The following is a 13,091-nucleotide window of genomic DNA, read 5'->3' as shown; positions in this document are numbered from 1 at the left end:
CCTCTGAGCAAAGATTATTCACAGAAGCAAGATTACTCTGACAAGGAATGAAAGCTGCTGATTTTGAAGAACATATGACTCTGATCACTATTAACATAAACTTCATTGGGAGACTAGAAGAATTCAGCAGGTTACATCACAATCTGAATGAAAGATCTCTCAAAATTATCCTCCTTCCCTGTCATCTGATGTTGTGCTCACCATGTTACTTTATAATTTGATTTCCCATATTCTTTGACACCAAGAAAATGATACCCTGCATGACAGACCTCAAGAAAAATTAGGAACTGAAATTATCTAACTACTCCTACTATTTATCATAAATCAATATCTGAATGATAATACATTAACTCAAAACTACAATGTTTCCCAAACTTCCCTGTTAAGAATCACTTGGGCTGTTAGTTAAAAGTATAGATTCCCAGGCCACTGCCCTGAAGAACATGATTCAGTGTTTCTGGGGCAGGGACAAACAACTTGTATTTTAGTGAATACCACAAGTGATCACTATCACTCTGTAAGAAATATACATAGGGAATAGCTTTCCATTTCCTGCCTTTGGACCAGCGTGGTGCGCCGGCCGCGGCAGCCATTGGAGGGTGAACCAACGGCAAAAGAAGACCTTTCTCTCTGTCTCTCTCTCTCACTGTCCACTCTGCCTGTCAAAAAAACAAAACAAAAAAATCCTTCAAAACTTAGTGACTGAATGTGAGGCTCAAGGGAGGAGGAGGAAACCAGAAGGTTATAAAATCATTGCCAGAATCCTAGTTTGATAACTCCAGTGATTATCTCATTAACTGAGATTGGAATTCCAGAAGGAAACAGTGTTTTAGCAGGTGAAAGAGTAAGCTGTGGTGAATGTTAGGTTTGAACAGAGTCTGAAGTATCTGTGGGACTTCCATGTAAGGGTGTCCAATAGGTAGTTACACCTGCATACTGGAGTTTGAAGGTGGAAATAGGTAAGAGAGATTTTGAAGATGTCAGACCACTGGGGTAGTTCAAATAGTTAAACTAGATGAAAGCTCCTGAGGACAATGCCTGAGTGTGCACAGGAATAGCAACATCATGATACGAAACCCCAGAGAGTGTTGCTCTTTAAGATGGTTGAGATGGAAGAGACTATGAAAAGTCCATGAAGTAAAGAACAGGGAGTTATAATGATGAACAGGAGACAGTGACATCCAAGGAGCTAAATAAAAGTGGCCCTTGGATTTAGTAATGTAGAGGTCACTACGGCCCTGAGAGAAGTAGTTTCAGCGGAGAGGGGAAATGAAGGCTGGTGGAATGTGCACCAGCGCATGGCAGTGAACTGAGCAGTGAAGAACAAGTGAAGACAGCAAGAGATTAAAGTAACAATAACCAAAAATGCTGAGAAGGGAACAGGAGACCAGATTGGCTGAAGAGGAATTCAGGATCACAGGAGGATTGGAAATGCAGATGAGTTAGATAAATCCCTTCCCTCAAAGACCCTGCATTATGCAGGCTAAAGAAGCATGGAAGATTAGCTTTGAAGGATGTGAAAAGGCTACCAGGCCAAGGCAGCAAGAATAAGTAGGACTTATCCATGAGAAGAGGGTTATGGGGATATTCCAGGCAAAACAGCAACATGCATAAGGACATAGAAATGAGAAATATGGTAATGGTTTCTAGAAACCATAAGTGATTTGTAAGGACTGACCCACATAGATCATGGCAGCAAACAACAGTGGGTAAGTCTGGAGAAGGCAGTCAGGAACAAGATGGAGAAGTCCTATGGAGTTCAGATTTTATCTTTAGAAGATGGAGAAACACTGAAGGTTTTTAAGAGGGGAAATGACATAGAAATATTTATGTTTTAAGTGAAACATTGTAGAGGTTAAATTGAGGGTGGATTTGGGGAGACAAACTAGAGGCAAGAAGAGTAGTCAGGAGCTTGTGGCAATACATTAGGATAATGCCTTTCCAAATTTACTGAGTACAAATCACCCAGGTATCTTGTTAAAATGTACATTCTGATTCAGTAGGTTTGAAGGGGCTCTGAGATTTTTTTTTTAGCAAGCTCTTAGGTGATAACCAACAGTGTTGAGTCACAACCCACATTTTGGATAGCAAAACTCTAGGAAAGATCTTAACGACCTAAGCTAGTATGGGAAGAGCAGGGTTGGGGATAAGGGAACAGTGATATACAGGAGGTAAAATAGTCATGGCTTGGTGCTCCAGTGAATATAGAAAGTGAAGAAGGTTGTGTTGGGGATTTCAACGAGTGTTCAGCAAGTGTTCCCTTTGAATGATTGAGTCAATGTAAAATAACTATGAGGTATCCACATGAAGTAGTAGTTGCCATTCGGATATGTGAGTCTAAAACTTTACAGAAAGGTCATACGCATACAGGTGAGAGGTGAAACCAAGGGAACAGATTAAATCAAGTAGAGTAAGGTCAAGAATGGGACCATGTGAATACCTACCTACAAGTAAACAATAAAAAAAAAGAGCCCATAAGGAAAATAGATAAGAAACAGTGAAAAACACAGGAGAAGAATCAGAGGGTAAATAGTTATACATAACAAAGAATAAAGCTTCAAGAAGGAGGGAGTAATGAACGTTTTCCCATGAAGCAGTAAGGTCTAGGAAGGAAGGAATTTAAAATAACAGCAAGTAGAGGGAAGGAAGTGAGTGGAAGAGAGAGTATGAAAGGGGAATAAAATACACTAGTAGTGAGAAGGTGCCTGTGGGGGAAAATGGAAAAAAGTATATATATGGTTAGAAGAGCAAGTGGCTCTCCAGTCAAGATCAGTCTCTGTATTTCACCTGAATTTTTGCCACTCTTTCTTAGCTTGAGGTTTTTTTTTCATCATCTCTCTTTCTCACTTATATCAATTGAAATACATGAAATCTATGAAGATTTTCTGGATCATGATGTTTCATTTCTCTAGTTACCAAAACTACAAAAATCCATGTCTGTAACCTCTTGCAATGAACTGTTATTAATCCAAATAGTTTATGTACTTACTTTTTCAGGGAAAATGGTACATTCTCATTTGTATTCCCAAGAATGTCTAGCTTAGCAATCAAGCGACTTTTAAACCATATTTAGTGAATGATAAACTGTAGGATACTAAACTAAAAAACTTCTTTATGTACCAAAGATAGCATGGAACCATGCGAATATTTATATTTGATAGATTAATCAATGGATGTTGTTTAAACCATTCTGGGCCTCATTTTCTAGAAAATGAAGCGATAAAAGTAGATGGACTCAAAAGCCATTTGTCTAAAATTCTATGACCCCCATGAATACTGTAGATCTCTCATTCAATAGGCATAAAATGGCATATAAATTATCTGGCACATTTTAGAAAATATAAACTCCCTAGAAAGAGTTTGGGATAATTTTATTGTTTACCATTTGCATTTGATTTTGCTGGAAGAAGTTTCTCTCTGATCTTGTCTACAAACGTCTTCCTAGCTTCATTTCTTTTGTGTTTTTTCCCAACATAATGTTGTTGGGCCACTATTGGACTATTAAAGGAAGCAGGACAGAGCTTGCAATATTTGTTTGGATCATTCAAATCCAAAGCACTGCTGGTAGAGGAAGGCATAGTCTTGTCTTTAATCCCACCTGGAGGAGGCTTGCCAGCAAGGAATTTCGGGAAGGTTGACTCTGTAGAAGTAGGAATAGGCACACCTGCTGAAATAGTTGTAATGAGAAAAGATCAACATATGTTCACATATTAGAGCTGCGTTCATTGTAAAATGTTTGAAAAATTATAAATCTCTAAAACCCCATTATCTTTGGATTTTTAGCAGAGAGCTGATGAATAAAGGTAGTCATGTAAAAATAATTTCCTTTTATAAGAATGGAAATTTGAATATGAGTTTGTCATGAAGGAATCAGTGTTCTGAATTAGGTGTTGCCCAATTAAATGCCCATTAGTTTTGAGCTTCAGTGATCAATGCAGCCATCTTAATATGATTCTTTGAAATTAGTAATAGTAAAATACCAAGTTCTAAGTTGGTGTCTTTCTTGAGTAATATAGTAAGACATCTAATCAGTGTAGATTTGTGATGTTTGCATCAGAATAAAATTTATTCAGCTAAGACTAAAATACTTTACATGTTCCCAAAAATTCCAGTTATTTCATGGCTCTTTCAATTACTCTCTTCCTTGAAAACAAATCTTCCAAATGAATTTGGGAGACTGAATACAAGGCTTTCTACGTGATACTTTCTCTTATAGGGCATACTGATTCCATTCCTTTTTAGACTGACAAGTAGAAAAACAAACATACAACAATTATTGAGACTAGATTAAACTTAAAAATGAATTCTGGTTTCATTTATTAAGAAAAAATTTTCACAATGTTTCCTGTGGCATTGACTTTATCAGGTGGTACTTATATGGTGAGTTGGAAATTAATCTTGGTGGATTTTCTATGCTAGCAATGCTTTGGTCATAAAGTACTGAAGTTGTTAATAGTGTGGTAATTTATTTATTCCAGAGGATTAATCATATTTTTTGTTATACCATACAAGTTTTTCCAAAATGCAAGTACAGTTTTGCATGTTCTACTCTGTTATATGTATTATTGCTGGACCAAAAACATTGGAAGGAGGAAAGAGGCAACATTTTATAATTGTCTATCTTTGGGGTTTATCATAGGTACTCAGTAATTACTGATGGATGATGCTGGTGGTACTTTCTTTTTTATATTTATAGGATGAAAGAAATGGGCTATCATGGTAGAAGAAGCTTCAGTAAATTTATTTTGGCCAACAGGTATAGTCAGCAAACACTGTGACCATATCTATGCTATAGTGAAGACACTGATCTGAACAGGAGAAATTAGTTTGAAAAGTACTAAAACAAAAAAAGATGCCAAAGCAAAGAAGAAAGTGCTAACTTTTTATGATATAATGAGAACCTGACCAAGCTCTAGCTGCTTATTGTTGTTTAAAGCAGTGTAGCAAATCACTTCCTTTTATTTGGATTTAGCAAAATGAAAAGGAGAGATAATAACATTCAGCGAGTAATTTCAATCTTCATATTAGATGACAAGGACAGAAATAAATTAAATGAGCAGAAGAAAAATCAATTTTTTTTCAACCAGAGTGAAAATGTCCCCAATTAAAAAATGGATGGCAGAGTTGAGAAAAAAAAATAGATCCACAGGGCCGGTGCTGTGGCATAAGTGGGTAAAGCCACCACCTGCAGTCCTGGCATCCCATTTGGGTCCCAGCTGCTCCACTTCTGTCTGATCCAGCTCTCTGCTATGGCCTGGGAAAGCAGGAGAAGATGGCCCAAGTCCTTGGGCCCCTGCACCCACGTGGGAGACCTAGATGAAACTCCAGGCTCTTGGCTTCAGATCAGCCCAGCTCCGGCCATTGCAGCCATTTGGGGAGTGAACCAGCAGATGGAAGAAGCTCCAGGCTCCTGGCTTCGGATCGGCCCAGCTCTGGCTGTTGCAGCTGTTTGGGGATGAACCAGCAGATGAAGATTTCTCTCTTTCTCTCTGCCTCTGCCTCTCTGTAACTCTGCCTTTCAAATAAATAAATTTCTTTTAAAAAACGATAGACACTGTATTGCAGATAAGAGGTAGATGGAATCTTACCCATTTCTGGCTGAAATCCTAATGCAGGCACATGATCAGTTCCCTCCATTAATGGCTTCAGTTTTCTAGCATGAACCTTCCCCATATAGTGAGACTGAGCAACAACTGGAGAGCTGAAAATCATGTTGTACATATCACAAAATCTGTTTTTGTCCAGTAATCCACTCTTACGCACCTGAAACAAACATAATCTTGTTAAAAAGATTCAATGACTCAAAGTTTAGAATCACACATCAACACAGATCACTTACCGGAAAATTCTCCGCATGTGTCTTCATTTTCTCACCAGGAACTTCAAATTGTTCCCTATGTACTTCAAAATAAAACCTAACATTTTGAGCATGTTGTTCACTCTGAAAAAAAGATATAATACGACTTTGTTTATTCAGTAGCAGAGTCACCTAAAATTCACACCTCTCTAAGTTTGAGGAGAGTACTCATGAGTTTTAATATATTTGGTCTGTATTAAATTTATGAAAGAGCTTCATTGGCTTTCAAACCTCTAAATATCAGTTAAAATGAAAATAATGCTACAACTCAGAAGTTATTAACTCTTAGATTCTTGTTTCTGACACACTGCTAACGGGGCCGGCGCTGTGGCACAGCGGCTTGAGACCCTGGCCTGCGGCGCCCGCATCCCATATGTGTGCCGGTTCTAGTTCTGGCTGCTGCACTTCTGAACCAGCTCTCTGCTATGGCCTGGGAAGGCAGTGGAAGATGGCCCAAGTCCTTGGGCCCCTGCACCCACGTGGGAGACCCGGAGGAAGCTCCTGGCTCCTGGCTTTTGATTGGCGCGGCCCCAACCATTGCAGCCATCTGGGGAGAGAACCAGAAGATGGAAGACCTCTCTCTCTCTCTCTCGGTCTCTACCTCCTCTCTCTGTAACTCTGTCTTTCAAATAAATGAAAATAAATAAAGGAAAACTAAATGACACACAGCTAGCTACTACACAAGATCAAATATCTTCTCCTTCCTTAGTTACAAATCTTGGCAATGGAATTCAACAGTCATCTTGGACCATGAGGGACCTTGAGGATGAAGTGCGATTCATCAGAGCAGAAAGACAGGAAATGTTTAGGTCCCTGATGTCATGGAGCTGTTATATCATTCCTTCACTGTCCACCTCTCAAATTCTTTTATGTGAAGAAACATGTTCTCTTTTTTTATGAAGAAATACACATTAGAAAATATAACCAAAGTGGTGTGTGGAGAAACACATTTCCTGAACAAACATGAGACAATTCTGCAGAATTTTAAATTGTAAAATATATCTACTGTATAGATAAGAACAAGAAATATCCATTATCTAATTGTAACTAATGTTAGCACTCCGTTACATTTCTTTCAAATGAAGAGATCAAATTTACAGATATAGTCCTATACCCTCATGCTTACAATCTTTTCCTCCTCTGTCCCTCCCCATAGGTAACCATTATCTTAAAGTTGGTGTATATACTTTTTTAATGTTTTTATTCTGCTACTACATCTGCATGCATCCATATGGTATTACATAATATGGTCTTTTAAAAATCTTATAAAAATGGAATCCTTAAGTATATATCGCCTATGATTTGGGTTCATGTGTTTGAGGCTTGGTACCTAGTCTGATGATGTGACAGGTGGTGAGACCTTTGAGGGGGAACTAGTGGAAGGTAATTAGGTCATTGGGGGAGCCATGAAGGAATTAATGTCATTCTCCCAATGCAGACCTTGAAAAGAGGCTGCTCCCAGTTAACGAGTGAAGCAGCTGCCCACTGTTATCTGTCTAGGGAGGGAAGAAGTCCTAAGCTCTGCTTCTTTAAACTCCAGCCATAAGTCTGCCCTAATAAATCTGCCCCTGGTGTCACTTTTACAAACATACCAGGCCCACTGCCCATTGGTAGTGTGGTCCTAAGTCATGCAGGCTGCAATTTAAACCCACTAACGCTATAACAGCTAAGGTATGATGCTGATGAACCTGCTGGCATAATAAACTGCTGGATCCTCCACTGTCTCTTGTGCCTATTTAAACAACGGGAGCCTTCCCTCTCCAGGTTTCTGTAACATTTTGGTGCATTGGCCAGGAAACTCCTGCTGTGCCCATTAGCAAGTGTTGGGAAACTCCTGTGTGTTCAAACAAGGCTAGCCCTTTGAGCCTTGACCTGCAGGACTCAGCCAGCTGGGGCCTGGGAAAGCCCCTGGAGGATTGGAAGGCCTGCCTCCCAACTCATTCCCCAGGATCTTAACTCCCCAAGCCGTACCCACTCCCCCCAGACCGACTCCCCATGGCCCACCAAATAGGACAAGTGGACAGATCTCCTGGACTTCAGGACCCGGTAAGTCGCCCTGGGGTGCTCAGTATTCGGGTCTGCCTTTGTGTGGAAGGGGATACTGATCACCTCCTGGCAATCATAGTGATTGCATCTGTTGGGTCCTCCTGGTGGGGCACCCTTCTGGTAACAGCAATCATAGCAATTGCTTCTGTTGGGTCCTCCTAGGGAGGTACCCGTCTAGGGTCTCTAATGGAAGAGGGAGTGTATGTGGTGTGAATGTGTTTGTGGCTCCATGGCCCTGCGGCTATGGAGTCTGATTGAGCCCTAACCTGCAGTTCTGTGTTCTCTACAAGGAGAGGGGTCAGGCAGGCGAAGCGATCACACTCCGGATCAGTGCCTGTTCCAGAGGTCTTTGTCTCTTGTTCTGGGACACCGACCAAGGGTGGCACATTATGGGAAAATGCCATTCAAAACCAACTGTTCTAGACTATATGATAAAAACTTTAAAAAGGGTTGCAAGCATAAAATTGTGTTCTGAATGAAAAAAAAAAAAGAGGGACATTTTAGACTTTTTTCCTCTCTTTGGTTTGTGGCATGTTAACTCTACCCCTTTGCTGGAAGTGGGGAGGAGAAAGGTCAGCTGCCTGTCAGCATGGGGCAATGATACTTGAAAGTCTCCTAAATCAAGTTAACAATCGCCAGTGAGCTTTTCGCCCATGATATCCCAGCCCTCTCACCCACAGTCACTCTTGGGACACATCTTGCAGCTGCCTGAACAACTTTGTTTCAGAGGCAGTCCCAGGTATCTGTTGACTGGGTGCAGCCTGGGACACTTGTTTGGTGAAAGACTGGGCTCAAATTCAACTTAAAATCTAGGGAGACATACTTGATAAGTAACAATCTCACGCATAAAATTGCTTTTTTTTTTGACAGGCAGAGTGGACAGTGAGAGAGAGAGACAGAGAGAAAGGTCTTCCTTTTCCGTTGGTTCACCCCACAATGGCCGCTGTGGCCGGCGTGCTGCGGCCGGCACACCGCGCTGATCTGAAGGCAGGAGCCAGGTGCTTCTCCTGGTCTCCCATGGGGTGCAGGGCCCAAGCACTTGGGCCATCCTCCACTGCACTCCAGGGCCACAGCATAGAGCTGGACAGGAAGAAGGACCGGGACAGAATCCGGCGCCCTGACCAGGACTAGAACATGGCGCCCCGACTGGGACTAGAACCTGGCGCCCCGACTGGGACTAGAACCTGGTGTGCCGGCGCCGCAGGTGGAGGATTAGCCTATTGAGCCGTGGCGCCGCCACCAGTTATAGCTTTTGTGATAATTTGGTAAAATATAACTGGACATTAAGTTTAAAGAAATTTTTCAGAGCCAGTGCTGTGACATAGCGGGTAGGGCTGCTGCCTGCAGTGCCAGCATCCTGGCTGCTCCACTTCAGATCCAGCTCTCTGCTGTGGCCCAAGTCCTTGGGCCCCTGCACCTGTGTAGGAGACCTGGAGGAGGCTCCTGGGTCCTGGCTTCAGATTGGTGCAGCTCTGGCCATTGTGGCCCATTGGGGAGTGAACCAGTGGATGGAAGACCTCTCTCTCTGCCTCTCCTTTTCTGTGTAACTCTTTCAAATAAATAAAAAAAAAATCTTTCAAAAAAAAAAAGAAATTTCTCTTTTAAGACCAAAAAGACCACTGCTTTAAAGAAAAATTTTTGCTGTTTAATCTGCCAGGCTTATTTTGTTACTGGGTTTAGCAGATCCGGCAAGGCAACAATGGGTAATCAGAGCTTTATTATGGCTTCTAAGGTGGATCTTACCAAGTTAAAAACTTTTGGTTTAATTAAAAAAAGGTCTATAAAGTGAAGGGCCAACTTTTGATGTGAAACAGCTGTTAGAGGCCACTTTGCAGCCATTGCTGCTGCTGCGGCTCTTCAGGGAAACCTGTGCTGGGGTGTGGAGGAGAGAGTGGCCCTGGGCTACAGGGCCTGGCCAATTGGATGGACAGCCTGGGGGCCCAGTGTGCTCTATGCCAGGCATTGTGCCTGTGAGCCTGTGATGTGTGCTGCCCCTCCCGCTCACCAGGGAGCCCGAGGCACCTGCTGGCCCAGCGGTGGGGAAATGCGCAGGTCCTTGATGTTGAGGCTCTGTCTGCTGGCCTGCCACTGCTGGCTGCCATGGGAGCCCAGCACAGGAGCTCCAGAGGTCACTGAAGGTGTACCTGGTAATAACCAGATAGGTAGAGCACCCAGATGAGTTCCCATATATATAAATTCTTGGTTACAAATTGCATTAACTCAACCCCTTGGATATGGGTCTGCGCTGACAGGCAGGAGCAGAGCAAAATTCTTGTGACCAGGACTCAGCCCCAGGTCTGGAGATCGAGGGCCCACCAGGACTTCCACAGTCTCTCCACCGATTCTCCAGGGAGAACCAGAAGAGCCCCCACTCCCCATCAGAGAGCCCACTACCTGCTTCACCCTTCTGCCACCTAAGGAACCTGAACAGATAGAGATGCATGTCCGTTCAGCCCAGAGCCAGCGACTACAGGCCCTCCCCTCCCCTCAACCCTGCTTGTGTTCCTGGAGACAGGGCCACTGCTGGAGGCAGCAGCAGCAGCAGCAGCAGCAGCAGCAGCAGCGGCTGCCGGCAGAAGTGGTGTACACAGCAGCATTTCCAGAGTAAGGCACTTCAAATGCTCCTCTGAGAGATTAGAGGGCCCCTGCAGGCTGACCAAGACAGCACTCTACAAGAGAGACAGGTCCGAGAGTTTCTAGGGGACAGCTTGCTTCTGTCGCATTTATCACCCAACTGCAAACTACACTGAAAGTGAAATTCAGAAATGATACAGGGGCAAGCACTGTGGCCTAGTAGGCTAAGCCTCTGCCTGCAGTGCCGGCATCCCATATGGGCACTAGTTTGTATCCCGGTTGCTTCTCTTCTGATCCAGCGCTCTGCTATGGCCTGGGAAAGCAGTAGAAGATAGCCCTGGTGCTTGGGCCCCTGCACCTGTGTGGGAGACCCAGAAGAAGTTCTTAGCTCCTGGCTTCAGACTGGCCCAGCTCCAGCAGTTGTGGCCATTTGGAGAGTGACTCAGCGGATGGAAGACCTCTCTCTATCTCGCCCTGCCCTTTAACTCTGCCTTTCAAATAAATAAACATTAAAAAAAGAGAAATGATACAAGTGGGAGTGGAAGTTGTGGCTTAGAAGGTTAAGCTTCCCCCTGCAGTGCTGGCTTCCCATATGTGCACAGGTTCAAGTCCTGGCTGCTCCATTTCCCATCCTGCTCCCTGCTAGCGCTCCTGGGAAAGTAGCAGAAGATGGCCCAGGTCCTTGGGCCCTTGCACCCATGTAGGAGACCCAGATAAAGCTCCTTGCTCCTGGCTTCTGCCTGGCCCAGCCCTGGCCATTGCAGTAATTTGGAAGTGAACCAGTGAATGGAAGACCTCTCTCTCTCTCTCTCTCTGCCTTTCAAACAAATAAATAAATCTTTTAAAAATCATACATCTACATAGTATGATAGTTTACAATCACTAAAATATTACAGAAAAAAAATGTAACGATAGGACAGAATTCCAGAATATGATCTCATATGAAAAAATGAGCATAAAACAACAATACAGTTCTTTTTTTATTTTTGGTGAAAAATGTGTGTGCGTGTGTGTGTGTGCACATGCATGGACAGAAAGCATTTTGGAATCAGCTAAACACAGGAGAAAGTAAATGATAGTTAATAGCAAGTGATAGAATTATAATTGATACTTATTGTTCTTTTGTATATTTTCTGCATTGAACAGTACTTTATAATCCCATAAAATGTTTTTCAGATTTAAATTTAAATTTAAATGGTTCCAACTGCAGTTTTCACAGAGCCCCTTGACTGTTCATTTTTCTTGATTAATTCCATAGCTTTCTGATGGGGGAGGGTCTGAGGATGGATAGGCACTCTCACACATTTGATTTTTACTCAATCTTCACATGTTTATTAAGAGAAACTTACCACCCTCATCTTGCAGGTTCAAGAAACATGTTCAAGAAGTTACACTGATTTCTACAGGGTTATGGTGAAGTCATGACTTGAACTCAGTTCTTCTCAATTCATAGCCAACAGCTATTTGTAATTATGGCAATTTAATCCCAGTCAACATTGAAACTAAATTGTAGTGACAAATCAGATTAGCAATGGGAAAAATAAGGTGAAGTATTTGAAAAGTAGAACTGGGATTATATTGTTTTAAGTAAATGTACCTAGTACTTTGGGCAGTCTAGATAGCAGATAAGAAAGAAATCCAACAGATTTGAGGCCTGCCAGTGGGGCTTGGGGTCTGTGGGTCCCTTCAGATGTAGGTAGAATGTCCTTCCCAAGCAGGCTAGCAGCTGGGCTGGAAAGCCTGTCTCCAGACCCACTGGCATCTCCCCCACTAACAGCTTGTTTTGCTGCATGTGTGACCCTGCACCTTTAAATCACACCTCCAGGGTGGCTGCTATCTTTCACCCACTGCTGGCAAGGGAAGGGGCTGAGCACTTGGGGAGAGTCAGACCAGCTCCAGGAGGCCCTGGCTATCTAGTGTAACCTTATGGCTTTAAATCACACCTCCAGGGTGGCTGCAGTCTTTCACCCTGAGCTAGGAGAGGAGGGGGCTGAGCCCCTAAGGAGACAGGCCATCTCCAGGAGACCCTTGCTATCTCCATGAAGCTCAGGCCAATCAACATACGTATGTGAAACCACTCCCCCGACCCCATCCAATGGGCACTCCCAGTAGGATAACTCAATGTACAGACAGTAATGCCTTAAAAACTAAGGACACTTCCTCAAAGCCAGTGTCCTGCTTGGGCACTCCCCCTGGTCTCTTCTCAGACCAGATGCTTTCTCTGTAGCTTGCCAATCAAATAAAAGCTTCTTTTCTAATAAAAGTTCCTGCCTCTTTGCAAATTGTTTTCCTGTTTTTCATGTCTATACTAAGCTGAGGAAAAGAACCCACGAGACTCTCTCTGGCAACCGCCCTCCCCTCCGTGACTGGTAACACTCATCAGATGATATAGAAATGTGAGGCAATGCTACCAAAGGAAAAGAACAATGGACTTGAAATTATTTTTAAGCTTTGTCATGCCAATTATTGCATGATTGCCAATAATTATTGTCAGTCACTCACTCTCTGGGTCTAAATGTAGTTTTAAAAAATATTTGTGTATTCAAGAGGGAGGGAAGAAGGGAGGAGAGAGAGAGAGAGAAAGAGAGCGAGTCAGAGAGACAGAGAGAAGAAG

At 42.9% G+C, this 13,091-nt stretch overlaps 1 protein-coding gene and 1 long non-coding RNA gene across 2 annotated transcripts in view; one reads left to right on the top strand and one right to left on the bottom strand.

The window, feature by feature from the left end:
• The window catches only part of ZMAT1 (zinc finger matrin-type 1), a 35,929-nt gene that overhangs the window by 6,619 nt on the left and 16,219 nt on the right, over positions 1 to 13,091 (bottom strand). Inside the window, exons 4-6 of the mRNA XM_089324941.1 lie at positions 5,840 to 5,941; positions 5,589 to 5,763; positions 3,599 to 3,667 (exon numbers count right to left, since the gene is read on the bottom strand). Coding sequence (XP_089181067.1) covers positions 3,599 to 3,667; positions 5,589 to 5,763; positions 5,840 to 5,941 — 346 coding nt within the window. The remainder of the gene's footprint in view (positions 1 to 3,598; positions 3,668 to 5,588; positions 5,764 to 5,839; positions 5,942 to 13,091) is intronic.
• The window catches only part of LOC138847732 (uncharacterized), a 42,274-nt gene continuing 36,904 nt past the window's right edge, over positions 7,722 to 13,091 (top strand). The window contains exon 1 of the long non-coding RNA XR_011385681.2: positions 7,722 to 7,903. This is a non-coding gene — a long non-coding RNA (uncharacterized LOC138847732). The remainder of the gene's footprint in view (positions 7,904 to 13,091) is intronic.

This window comes from Oryctolagus cuniculus, chromosome X (genome assembly GCF_051225735.1).
Source record: "Oryctolagus cuniculus isolate XC-2025 breed Fujian yellow rabbit chromosome X, ASM5122573v1, whole genome shotgun sequence".
NCBI classification, from domain to species: Eukaryota; Metazoa; Chordata; class Mammalia; order Lagomorpha; family Leporidae; genus Oryctolagus; species Oryctolagus cuniculus.
Note: the sequence above shows the minus strand (reverse complement) of the source record. Positions and strands in the feature narration are given on the sequence as shown.